Source organism: Vanessa tameamea, chromosome 11 (genome assembly GCF_037043105.1).
Source record: "Vanessa tameamea isolate UH-Manoa-2023 chromosome 11, ilVanTame1 primary haplotype, whole genome shotgun sequence".
In the NCBI taxonomy this organism is placed as follows: Eukaryota; Metazoa; Arthropoda; class Insecta; order Lepidoptera; family Nymphalidae; genus Vanessa; species Vanessa tameamea.
Genome location: NC_087319.1, coordinates 10,409,579 through 10,423,914, shown reverse-complemented (window position 1 = coordinate 10,423,914; position 14,336 = coordinate 10,409,579). Strand labels below are relative to the sequence as shown.

The following is a 14,336-nucleotide window of genomic DNA, read 5'->3' as shown; positions in this document are numbered from 1 at the left end:
TTGAAGAAATTAAAAGAAAATTTCTTGCCTTTATTCCGGCTTTTCAACTTTCTTATTTTTCATGTAATATGTATGCATTATACGTATAAACTTTTCTCTTGAATCACTTTGCTTATTGACGAACCGCATTCAAATCAGTTGCGTTGCTTAAAAGATCTAAGCGTACCGGCTGCGGGAAGCGACTTTCTTTTATAACATGCAGAGACTCATAAAGTCTTACATTTACGCAAAGGTTTATAGTACATTTTTACATGTTGTTTTTTTTATAACTTTTATTCAGTTTGTTATTTTTTTGTATAAAAATAAATGTAATATGCATAAACCATACCCAGATAAGCGACGTCACGGAGGCGGCCGTGACGTCAGTAAATTCTTTCAGTGCTTAAATTCACACCCCACCGACTACGTTCTGAGCCGAGGTGCGATCTCATAGGAGACGCCCTCAGGACGAACGTCACTCTCGAGCCCAAAAGGGTTCACCTTAAGACAGAGTCTTAGCACTCGCCCCAACGTTCGGTGACGTTGTGAAGGCCAGTAGGGCCAACAGCAATACACAAAAACAGATTTAAAAAAAAGCATAAACAATTTAATTTATGTTTGTTTATTTATCCCCCTCGTGCTCCGACCAATCCAACGACAAAAATCTATATACATACCTATAGCTATTTGTGTCAACGTGGTCGAAACGTAAATGATTATCGGTTGAAGCGCTCTATAAACCAACGCTCCGAAAATTATCACAGAAACTAGAAATGTTTGTATAAGACTATGTAGTCGGACTAATATCATCACATCAAAATAAACAATACAGTATAAAATATTACGAATATAAACCCTTATGTTACCCGCGCGAAATCGGGTCCGTAATTTAATGTTTCTCTGCGTTATTTTCACAACTTTTTACAAATGGCCTATACGGGTGCGTTGTTTGCCACATGTCGCCTCGTCATAAGCTTAAAAGGGCCTTGAAGCCGCGACATGGTTACACCCTAAAGTGAGAAGTACATTTTTTGAGAGAAACTGAAAAAGTATTTGGTGAGTAACTATTTTGAGAGCCATCATTTAGGTAAGAAGCTATAGAATGTGGAGTTTTATGAACCATACCTTTTTTTACGCTGTGAAAACCTTCAGAAAGGTACCCGGACTATGGGGTGACTGGATTACGTGAGATTTTTACCCACTGATATCTCTCCAAGTACTCTTTTGAAATAAAAATATCATTTGATAATTTGTTTTTATTTATAAATAAGCAATATATTTATAAACATACATGCCATTTTAAATAGTATTTCAATTATTGTTACTAAGAATGACTGAGCTGGCTGGGCCCTCGTACTCTTAAGGGGAAGGTTAAGGTTATCGCACAACGCTATTCCAATGCGAGTTTTCTTACTCACCGATCACGAAATTAATTATTATAAACATAAATTAAGCACTTAAACTAAGTTATTTTTGCCCAAAGATTCACTTGAATTATGAGACGTAAATATAAATACTATCTAAGTATTCTTCTTGATATATTTATCGATAAAATATAAATTACAACAATATCTCACTTAACCATTCAACGCTGTATTTTTGCGTTATCGTAAAACAATTAACAAAATAAATCACAGAGAAAATAAGTAAATTATGTCACTAATGCATAACTTACAAGACCACACCTCCCGGCAACGTTTCCCGAATCCCGTTAGTTAAGCGGGAGTTCTACTCCAGGGTGGACGTTATCCAAGCTTCACTTGAAAACGAGCGTGTTGAAGCTGAAGTTTCGAGTTCGGTGACAAAGTTCTAGTGATAAATATACTGATATAACGATTGTTTATATTTAAAGTGTATTACAATTGTTAATGGGACCATGTTGTTCTTTCTTCTTACAACTCTTTTGATTGCAAGTAAGATTATTATTTATTGTTGTTTTTTTAACTTTAATTAAATATGTCATATAAGCGTGAATAATATCATTATCAATTACACATTTAAGACGTTACTGGATATTAAAAACACAAACGAAAAATGCTTTGAATAACATAAATTAAGAACAAATTGACATAGACAAGCAATAATTATTAATAATAATATTTAAAACCTAAATGTAATGACGCCTTCGTGTTGGAAGTGTATATTCTTGATATTTTACAAGAGAAAGAGACGTGCGTGGTTAAAGATGAAGACTAATAGATATTCAAAATCAAAAATCAAATCAATTTTATTCAAGTAAACTTCACAACGAAGAGTTTTTGAATCGTCGATATTAAAAAACTACCACCCTTTCGGAAAGCAGCCTCCAGCGAGAAGAAACGGCAAGAAACTCGCATAGTGGCTCTTTTAATGAATAATAAGACTTATTTATTTAGTCTTAATAAACTTTTTAAATTTTTTAAATGTTAAATTGGTTAGATTTCCCGGTATCTTATTATAAATGCGTATAATATTGTCCAAAAAACGTTTTCTGTACCGTATGCAAACGGAAAGTAGGGGTTACAAGTTTATTCTTATTTCTTGTATTAATGGTATGTAGGTATATCAGCTTTTATGGAATACTTTTGTATATTCTTCTGTATAAACATTATATTATCATAAATATATTGTGAAGCAGCCGTTAATACACCTATTTCTTTAAATTTTTCGCGTAATTATGTCCTAGAGCTAATATTATAAACAGTTCGGATAGCTCTTTTCTGCAGAATAAATACTATTTAAATATCTGCTGCATTACCCCATAACAACATTCCATATGACATAAGACTGTGAAAATTACTAAAATAAACTAGTCTAGCAGTACTTATGTCCGTGAGTTTTCTTATTGTTTTTATTGCATAAATGGCCCCGCTGAAGTTTGGAGTCAAGGGTCATCTCGCCAAAATTCCAAATATCACCCGCACCACCTAGATGTCCGAAAATCCACAACAGCGCGATTTTTAAGACATTTTCTGCCTCGTACAACCACTCTGTGGAACCAGCTTTCGCCGACGGTTTTTCCGAACCGATACGACTTGGGAACCTTCAAGAAAAGAGCGTACTCTTTCCTGAAAGGCCGGCAACGCACCTGCAAGCCCCCCCGGTGTTGCAGATGTCCATGGGCGGTGGTAGTCACTTTCCATCAGGTAAGCCTCCTGCTAGTTTGCCACCTATGACATAAAAAAAAAATACTATGTCTCAGCGAATTGATTCTGTCGCATAACATCGCGTATCGTGGTGTTTGCTACACATCGCGGTGTGTTATTTGTAACAAGTTACGGCAACTAAACAATTAACTATTCAAAAACACGCGTACGAACATGCTATTATTTGTTATGTAGTATTATATTGTAAGTATTGCATATTAAGAAATCTAATCTAGTGTGCAATGAATTGTCGAGGAATCGCTGACTCTGATATTACAATTTTTATTAGTTTCCAGGTCAGAGTTCCACTATCAGTGTTGCTACTGTAAAAACCCTAGTTTTAGATAATACTGCAAACAAATTGTGTACATGAGTTTCTTTTATTATTCAATTATGATTATTATAACAAATCTATTAATTAATTTTTACAGTCAATTTTAAAAAAAAAGTTATGGAATAATTATGATAAAATATTAAAACAGTTATTAAGTGGATTTCGTAAAAAATATCTTAGTTATTAAATCTAATTAACAAATAAAATTAAAATTGTTTTTTTGTTATACCAATATCAAGGCAAACAAAATTTCAAAACTCCCATTAATTAAATATGTATTTAAACTAGTCCTTTATAGTTACACTTTAGTATTTTAATAGGAATATAATAAAATATTTCCAAAGCTCTAGGTACATAGGACCTATTCTAGATCAGTGGTGATGTTTTATTAATTCTGAACACCAAGATAATTGGAGGTACATATAAAAAAATATTACTGTATAATGAGATGTCGGTCTGACGTCATTTTCATTGTGGGGTGTGTATTTTATTTCATTTTATCATCATGTAATAGATACCGTAACAGACAATAGAATATAAAGTTTCACAATACAGATTAATAAGAATAAAGGCAGCACAATAAATATTATAACCCAATAATAAACGTTGGTATTTAACATTATTAAAATATTATAACTGAATTTAAGATTTTCGTAAATAAAATTTGTATTATATATATTTTATTATTATTGTCTGCTATTGTGTCACTTGTTATTGTATTATTATTAATACCAAATTTATGAAATTATGAAATACTAGCTTTCGCCTACGACTTCCCCTGCATGTCGAGTTCGCAGATTTCAGGTTTTGGCAATTCCTGTGTTCTTCCTTTGGGTTCAAGCTTGCTTTATACCAAATTTTCATCGAATTCCGTTTAGTAGTTTAGTCGTAAAAGCGTAAGACAGGCAGCGGCACGCTGTCCGATTTAATTTCGCCTTTATAATATTAGTTGAAATTAGTTATAGCCGAGATGGCCCAGTGGTTAGAACGCGTGCATCTTAACCGATGATTTCGGGTTCAAACCTAGGCAGGCACCACTGAATTTTCATGTGCTTAATTTGTGTTTATAATTCATCTCGTGCTCGGCGGTAAAGAAAAACATCGTGAGGAAACCTGCATGTGTCTAATTTCAATGAAATTCTGCCACATGTGTATACCGCCAACCCGCATTGGAGCAACGTGGTCCAAACCTTCTCCTCAAAGGAAGAAGAGGCCTTTAGCCCAGCAGTGGGAAAATTTACAGGCTGCTAATGCTAATGCTAATTGATCACTTTGATAAAATCAGTGATAATCATTGTATGTGCACAAGAAGTAAGAATAAGCTTAGAACGCCAAGTTTCCGACTCCGCAAAGTCAATAAATCATTCTTGGGGCAAGGTATTCGCTTCTATAATAAAATTCCGCAGACATTTTTAACTTTACCGTTTTATAGATTCAAGTCAATTCTAAAAAATACATTGGTAAAGAAGGCATATTATTCGATACAAGATTATATTGATGATAAAAAAGCGTGGAGTTAATGCTGGTTGACTTCCAGGCAGGAGACATAACGTATTTTTAGATATTGAAAAAGGTTCTTTTCGGTAGAATCTACATTCCGAACCGGTGGTAGCTTTACTTTAAATAGTTTGTTAAATGACGATTCAAAAGTGCTTGTAAAAGCCTACTTGAATAAAGTATATTTTGATTTGATTTGATGAGTGGGCGTTACCTGCCCAGGTGGGCTTGCACATAGTCGTACCACCAGGTAAAAGTGGCAGAAAAAATATTTAGAAGTAATCAACGGTTTTTGTGAAACAGTCTTTATTAATGATACAGCTCGATTATTATATTGATTTTATTTTCGTATTATTACATTTTACAACGCTACAGATATTGAAACTGTTTTTATTCAGCAAAAAATGTCTATTTATAAACTCGGGGCTCGAGAAGTTTTTAAACCAGGTACGCTCAGAGTTGCGTCACAATTTGTTTACTACAACATTACGTATTTTCATAACCTCGAAACCTTCTCCTCAGCACAATACTATTTATATCCACTTAATTATATGAGTAAATTCACTTTAATTTACTTCCTAAGGTTCCGACAACAACTCCGCCGGCATTTAAAATGCAATTATTTCACATTATATTTTGATTATTATAGATGAATTTAAGATTTCGACCAATTATATCACGTTAATTATTATAGTCAAATTGGTTTATGTGTCTGTAATCCGCCGGCGATTGGAGCTAAAAAAAAAACAAATCAAGAACGTCCTTAGCACAGCTAATTTAGTTGATTATTTTTATATTCTATGTTCAGTCATAAGTACGTTTACAAAATGAACATTTTATTTGATGGTAGGGGTTTGTGCAAGTGGTTTCTATCGCTTAAAAGCGCTACTTAGCATTGTTGTGTTCCGCTTTGAGTGAGCCAGTGCAATTACAGGCACAAGTGATATCTTCTTAGATTGCAAGGCGATGTAAGCAATGGCTACTCCTTATTACAGCGCCAATATCTCTGCGGCGGTGACACTGAATCATCAGTAAACTTCATTAAATTGAAATAACCACTTTTCCTCCGTCGGCATTTTGGGAAATTTCGATGTCAGTATCTGTTTAATTTAGCACCAATTTTAATTGCAATCGATGGTAGATTAAATAGATATTTCGCCTGTAATTCTCCTGATGATCCTGATTTACGAAATTTGTCTAATCCATATTCAACTATTTGGCTTATCGAGTATCAAAGTGCCCTTTGAACTAATCTTACTCTAAATTAACTTCACAACGGTGTAACGCCGCTACTTCACTGTTTTCATTACATCATGCGCCGCAAATGTAATTTTGTACCCAACCTATAATCATAAAATCCTCTCTCTTTTGCAAGACGTATATTAAGTGATAGTTATCATTTTATCCTGACAAAGGACTTAATAATCCAACTTGGAATATTAAAAAGTCACTTACAAAAGACTTATTAGATAATTGCACACGTTGGCAATGAAATGATCGCCTGCAGGCTACTTCAAATAAAATAATAATGTGTTGTTATTGTTGTGAAACCTATAGTAGTTTTAATTGAGTTCAAAACCCAATTCAGTTTCTTTCGCAGGTTGTTTTCATATCTGAGGAGTTTATTTACGAACTGGTGCGACGGTAGAACTTTTACCCATTACGAGAGATAGAAATTTTCAAAATAAACTGATATAGTGTCTCCGGATTCATTTTGAGCAGCTAATGTTAATTTAAATATCATTTCTATTAAGTTAGTATTTGTTGTTAAAAATCAACGCTCATACAAATAGGTACACCTGCAATTAGTACCGTTATCACCGCGGACGTTAAAATAATATACCATTTTACAAATATAGAAATCAATAACTGTTATAGTCATTAAAAGCGTTGGATAAAGACGCTTGAATTTTAGCTCCTATCAATAATTGTATAAATCAGTTTTGTTTCAAAAGAGCAACTATGCGATGTTTTTGTAGTTTTCGTGCTTGGCGGTAAAGAAAAATGTTGAGAGGCGAAATTGTGAGTCGGATGAAAATCAGCCACATGTAAATCCACCAACCCGTTGGTGCAGCGTGATTGGATAAGTTCCAAACCGATGTCTTAAAAGGACAGCAGGCCTTAACCCAACAGTGAGGCATTTAGTACCACTTTACTACTTTAATTATTAATATTTCTCGGGAAAACGTCGAAGAAAACCGGAACAAACTTGTGTCTGAAATCGAGTCTTCGTTAAACAAAGTCTCGAACTGGGGTCGGCTAAACTTAGTCCATTTCAACCCCAAAAAGACGCAAGTTTGCGCGTTAACTGCTAAAAAAACACCATTTATCGTATCTCCACGATTCGACAACATTCCGTTAGCCGTTACAGCTAGTATCGGAATACTTGGCGTCGATGTTTCGAGCCTCGTTCAGTTCCGCGGTCAATTGGAAGGCAAAGCCAAATTGGCATCAAAAAAGCTCTGTGTGCTCAGCAAGGCAAGACAGTATTTCACGTCGGCCCATCGTCTAAGACTATACAAGGCGCAAATTCGGCCTCACATAGAATACTGCTCTCACCTCTGGGCGGGTGCTCCCCAGTACCAGCTCCTTCCATTTGACCGTATCCAACGTAGAGCGGCTCGAATTATCGACGATCAAGCCCTTTCCGATCTGCTTGATCCTTTGGCTTTGCGTAGAGATGTTGGATCGCTCTGAATCTTCTACAGAATTTATCACGGGGAATGTTCCGAGGAATTGTTCGGATTAATCCCGGCTGCTGAATTTCACCTTCGGACATCTCGTCAAAATTCCAAATATCACCCGCACCACCTAGATGTCCGAAAATCCACAACAGCGCGATTTTTAAGACATTTTCTGCCTCGCACAACCACTCTGTGGAACCAGCTTTCGCCGACGGTTTTTCCGAACCGATACGACTTGGGAACCTTCAAGAAAAGAGCGTACTCTTTCCTGAAAGGCCGGCAACGCACCTGCAAGCCCCCCGGTGTTGCAGATGTCCATGGGCGGTGGTAGTCACTTTCCATCAGGTGAGCCTCCTGCTCGTTTGCCACCTAAGACATAAAAAAAAAAAAAAATCCTTCCCTCGTCCTGTGTCTAACAAATGATTCTTGTTTAATTTATTGTGTCAGCTATTTGGACGGGAATCTTTTAATAATTATATTCTACTAATCTTTCAAATAGTATACATTATATCATAATTTGACGCTTTAATCAAATAATTATCATTATATTATGCGGTCCGGATGCATTTGAAGTAATCGTTTGGTTCGCTAGCGAGTCCCGCAGGATTAATTTTAATGAAAACTGAAACGTGTATCATTAAATCAAGTGAGAATATAATTATGAAAAAGTTATTCAGCGGTTTCTCCTTTTAATACGTAAATAAAAAGATGACCAATGCCTGATATTCATAAAGGCTTTTGATAAAAAGCTAATACATCAGCAGATAATAATAATCGGTGAGTGAGCCAGTGTAATTACAGGCACAAGGACATAACATCTTAGTTCCCATAGATGAATAGTTCATATTTCTTGCAGCGCCATTGTCTATGGGGGTGGTGATCACTTACCAAAAGGTGGCCCATTTGCTCGTCCGCCTAAGTATGTCATAATAAAACATAATCATATCGAATTGAGTAGGTACTATTTTTTATAGACATATTTAATTTTATTATAACTGCTCAAAGCTCTTCCCATCACACGGCTCTAATGTGGCTTGGTGAAAAGTCGCAGCCAACTAGATTTATTAGTACGTATCAGTAGTGTAGTTACATATTAGTAGTCTTTTAGTTAATAGCAACCATTTTACTAAGCGACGCCGTTCGGTCGGCGGTCTCAATCACATTCAATACATCTTCCATTGAGGTAATTTACCTATTTTATACTCTCCCGAGAATCAAATTATTTATACTGGTCAGCTTAAATCATTATTTTGAACAATATATATTATATCACTATGAATTAAGTTAACAGCACATTTTTATTATGTCTTAATTTATAAATTGTTAAAATATGGCACTTATATTAACAGCACACTTTATTGCTGCTACGTTTTTTTTTATTGCTGGTATATAAAGTTTTTGTTGATATTTGTCAACGTGCGATAAAACTGTAATGTGGACCGCTCAAATAACGAAAACTTTGTTATTTTTGAAAACAAACCAGATTATTTTACGTTTTATCCAAAACGTTAGCGTCTATAATTAATATTTATTTGTGGTTTGAGTGCGAGCTTGGATGAATGAAAGAACAACAGAATGATCGTCTGAAGATTAAGGAGGAGTAAATCACTCTTAAAAAGCAAAATTCGAAGCTTTATTAATGTTAGACTCAATAACAAGATCTCTTTGTCTTATAATTAATGTTGTGTTAATAATAATGAGCTAATCAGGAGATTTTTTTTTATAAATATTATTTTATAGACAGAATTGTAATTTATTGGAATTTGAATTATTAACATACAAGCAATCTTTGTCAGCTTGCTCTAAATTGTATAAGTATAAATTGTTATATTGATACTTGCATGGGAACTAACGACAGCGGCTTTGCTCGCGAGGAAATTGATTATATTACATAATAATTTAAAATATTACGTTAATTTAAGACCTCATTTGTGGTTCAACTTTCGTGGGCTGGATACACCAGACTGCTTACAGAGCTCACTCTCGAACAGGCTATTTAGAACTGTTTATGCGAAAAACAGTCTTCTTTTATATCTACTTTATTAATTGTCATGGTGAAGAATACTTTAAGCGCGAACTGTACTCTCTTGAAATTAAAGCGGTATTCTGATGGTATCAAAGATATTCGTGGAATATACACTATTTCTCTTTTAGTACATCCAGTGATAACTGTAACCTATGACATTACGATAGAGAACATTAAATATTAGTCTGGTATCGTTGCATAATTTTTGAGATCTTAAATTCCTCAGTAATATTATTGGCGCGTCAATCTCCTAACATAAAAAATGACGGGCTTCAAGACTAACCTATATACGAAATTTCAACCACTATTTCAACCCTTAGGGGTAGAATATGCAGAAACGCTTAAATATATATTTACTGATTTCTAATCAGTATGCCAAAAATAATGTTTAATGTTTCTAACTTCAAAAATGGCGGACTTCCAGACTAACCTATATATGAAATGACTACCCCTATTTCACCCCTTAGGGCCAGAAACGCTTAAATACGTATCTACTTATTTTTAATCAGTATCTCAAAAATTGAAGTTTCATGTTTCTAACTTGAAAAATGACTGACTTCCATACAAACGGTCCACCCATTTCACTCCCTTAGGGGTTGAATTTCCAAAATTCCTTTCTTAGTGGGTGTCTACTCAATAAAACGATCCTACTCACCAAATTTCAAGGCCCTAACTTTAATAGTTTTCGCTCAGCGATGATAATCGTCAGAAACTTACTAGGCCGGGATTATAATCCACCATAAACTAAGCGATGGCCATCTTTGGCACGGATCGGAGAGGGTGGGTTTGGCGGCTTGACACAGATCGTGTCAATATAACGCATCCGCGGTTCCTTACTTGTTGTGCTTTGAAGGTTATTTCAACAATTGGCTTTAGGATATTTACTAAATTTTACTACACAAAAATAGAATAGTATATTATTAATCTGATGTTATGTGAAATTGATATTTAAGTGATATATGAAAATTAAAATTGTAGGATATAATATAAATTAACACAATATAAAATATCAAGCGAAGCGGAGTGGATTTAAGACATTAATAAAAAGTTATCCATGGTTTGATAAAAAGGATAAATATTTAAATCTAACTTAAAAGTAAACCCAAGCCTAGGTGACAGGTAAACACCTGTCACTCAAGGCTTGGGTTTAGTTTAGGCGCAAAATTGGGTGCTTCGGATATACTTTTTCTGTCTTCTGAGTCATATACAATTTGTCATTTCAGTTGGTTTTTGTTATTAATTATTATTCATTTAAAGTAATAAATGTTATTGTTGATAGTTATTTGATTTAGTAAAGTCAGATAGTTATTAGTCTATTTATTTTAAAAAGTCATTTGGCCAATTCCAAAACTAAAAGATTTGGTCATTCACGATCAATTGAAATATACCCTGTATATAAATTGCGAGCTATTCCAAACGGTTTCTTCCGCATTAAATGTGCCTGCTTTGTCCCCGTGATCTGTCAATAGCCTATTTCTTCAAGAATTGGGCTATCAGATATAAATATCATTTTTTGAAATCCTAACAAAAAGCATATAAACTCTTCAATTTTATTATACTTCAGTTATTATATTACAGTGCACGTTACAATTTTACATAATCATTACATAGTATAAAATAAAGTCGCTTACCGCTGTCTGGCCCTATGCATGCTTAGATCTTTAAAATTACATAACGGATTTTGATGCGATTTTTTTTTAATAGATAGATTGATTCAACAGGAAGGTTTATATGTTTAATACGTGTATAGTAGAGAAAAAATTATAATTTTAGAGGTTTCTGAAGTGATGTCATAAATTAACACATTTTTTGTGCTTACATTGCAAACGCTTTCTGAATCCTTCGAGATAGATCGAAATAATGAACTACATAATATGTATGTCTATCTCTTAGGGATAACCCACCATAACCATTTTTTATCTTTACTTTTTATGAGACATAATAGGCTTATTTTCGAAGCGATTTTAAGCAAAACAGCTGTAATAAGATAACACCTCGTATAGACGGTTTTATTCTACATAATAAAAGTACATAGTTCTTAAGAGTGACATATGACATAAGTTATAAAATGATATAAAAACAAGGAGGTTAAATATTACTACATTCACCCACACTTTAATTTAAAACATAGTCTTGCAGTCGTGTAGGAAGTCTGTGCTCTCTATTTGATCTACGCAAAGTTGCTTCCTCTTCCATAGAATTGGATCGATTTCCTTCAGGTGGCAGCTCTTCGGTGGATTCATAATTAGAATCTGATGTATTATCTTCCCTTGGTGAATTTTGTTCTTCATCAATCGGTACCTCATTTTCACTTAAAACATCAAATTCTCTTTGACTTTGGCCTAAAGGTGCTAAATTACGATTTGAAACGGTAGTTTCTCTACCATCCGATAAACGTATGTGGGAATAATTTGGATTAACGTGTATTAATTCCACCTCTTCAACTAGTGGTTGATATTTATTAGTGCGATTGCATTTTCGCATAAGTGCATGCTCCGAATTTATCAACCAACTAGGTACTGATACACCGTTTGCTGATTTTCTTGTGTGTGTGAACATTCTTTCGTGTGGCGTGCAATTTGTAGCAGTACAGAGAAGAGAGCGGATAGAATGTAATGCTTGAGGCAGGGCGAGTTCCCAATTCTCAATAGACATGTTTTTCGAACGTAATGCTAATTGTACAGCTTTCCATAAAGTAGCATTAAGGCGTTCTACTTGACCATTACCTCGCGGATTGTATGGTGTAGTTCGACTCGTTGCAATGCCACGATTATAAAGAAATTCTTTTAAATCAGAAGACATGAATGCTGTACCACGATCAGAATGTATGAAAGATGGCATACCGAATGTAAGAAATATTTCGTTTAGATTTTTAATAACTGTTTTTGAAGAGATATCGGCACATGGAAATGCAAATGGGAAACGCGAAAATTCGTCAATTATTGTTAGTATATATTTGTTCTTCGTATTGCTTGGAATTGGTCCTTTGAAGTCTAGACTTAATCTTTCAAATGGAGCTGTTGCTTTAATTAAGTTAAGTCTAGGAATAGGATTCCGTACGTAATTAGGCTTTATTTCTGAACAAACACGACAAGATTTTATCATGTTTCTTATTTCTTCTATAGTGTATGGTAGATTCTTTGTTTTAATCCAATGAGCCATTCTTGTAACTCCAGGATGACATAAAGCTTCATGTAATGAAATCAATTTTGTGTGTTGTACTTGAGCTGAGGAACAAATACGTGATAATGCATCTGCAATGTCATTTTGCTTACCTGGCCTGTAAATTATATCGTACTTAAATGGTGCCAGTTCTAAACGCCATCTCTGTATTTTTTCGTTTTTAATTTTATTTGTCAATTTGTTATTAAACATAAATGATACGGATCTTTGATCGGTTATTAGTCGAAAAGGTTTACCAATAAGATAATGTTTCCATTTTTTTAAAGCTTCTACTATGGCATAAGCTTCTTTCTCAATGGCTGAATGATTTTGTTCTGTTAGATTTAATGTTTTAGAAAAGAATGCGACAGGTCGACCATCTTGAGATAAAACAGCAGCAATAGAATGGTCAGAGGCATCGGTCTCGACAGTAAGTGGAAGACTATAATCAATTGCATACACAGCTGATTTAATTATGTCTGATTTTAATGATTGAAATCTTTGTACTAATTCTTCAGAAAATGGAAATATTTTATTATGAGATATAGCATGAATTCTTTCAGAGAAATTAGGTATCCATCGACTGTAATGTGCAAACATTCCAACGATCCGACGTTGGGATGGTAAATCGTTTGGTGGTGGTAAAGACGTTAGAGGTCGAAGGCGATCAGCATCGGGTCTTATAACTTGATCTTTAATATTATATCCTAAAATATTTATCGTTGTTTGAGAGAATTTGCTTTTATCCTTGTTAATAGTGAGACAATACTTTCTAGCTGCAGCTAAAAAATTTTCTAAATTTTCATTATGTTCGGTTAATGTCTTACCACAAACAGTAATGTCATCTAAGTAGGCAAATGTATCTTTGAGTTTTTCTTCTTTTAACACCCAGTCAATGATTCTTTGAAAGCTGGAAACGCCATTAGTAACTCCAAAGGGAATACGTCGAAATTGATACAGATTTCCATCTGCTTCGAAAGCTGTATATTGTTTTTCTTTAGCAAGTATCGGTATTTGGTGATAGGCATTCTGTAAATCTATTGTGCTAAAGAAAAAATATTTCGATACTTGAGAAATCATTTCTTCTATATTAGGAAGCGGATATGCATCTAATTGCGTATATTTATTTATTGTTTGTGAATAGTCTATAACAAGACGTTTTTTATGATTTTCATTTTTTGTTATTAAGACCTGAGCTCGCCAGGGCGAAGAACTCTCTTCAATTATACCCTCAGCTAAAAGCTTTCTAATTTCTTGAATAATAAATTGTTTGTCATCTTGACTAAATCGGCGAGACTTTATTGCTATCGGCTTACAGTCGGCAGATATATTTGCAAATAAAGGAACGGCAGGAATTGACGCTTCTGCTACATTACAAACTATTATCGGCTCTTTAGGCCCTCCAAAAGAAAATTCTAAAAATGAATGTTTTTCCAGTATATCGTGACCTATAATTAAATCAGCACAAAGGTTTTTACAATCAATAAATTTAAGTCATCGTAATCGTGATTTCCTATTTTTGCTGATAC

The 14,336-nt window shown here is 34.2% G+C and overlaps 2 protein-coding genes across 3 annotated transcripts in view; one reads left to right on the top strand and one right to left on the bottom strand.

Moving 5' to 3' along the window:
* Positions 1-14,336, bottom strand: part of LOC113396173 (protein PF3D7_1417600-like) — a 580,968-nt gene that overhangs the window by 193,634 nt on the left and 372,998 nt on the right. The window lies entirely within an intron of this gene.
* The window catches only part of LOC113396180 (uncharacterized), a 30,077-nt gene continuing 17,451 nt past the window's right edge, over positions 1,711-14,336 (top strand). Inside the window, exon 1 of one of the 2 annotated variants that reach the window (XM_064216236.1) lies at positions 1,711-1,892. In XM_064216236.1, coding sequence (XP_064072306.1) covers positions 1,856-1,892 — 37 coding nt within the window. In that variant the 5' untranslated portion in view covers positions 1,711-1,855. Of the gene's footprint in view, positions 1,893-3,783; positions 3,917-14,336 lie in introns of those variants that run through there. The other variant, XM_064216237.1, reaches the window with a different exon arrangement.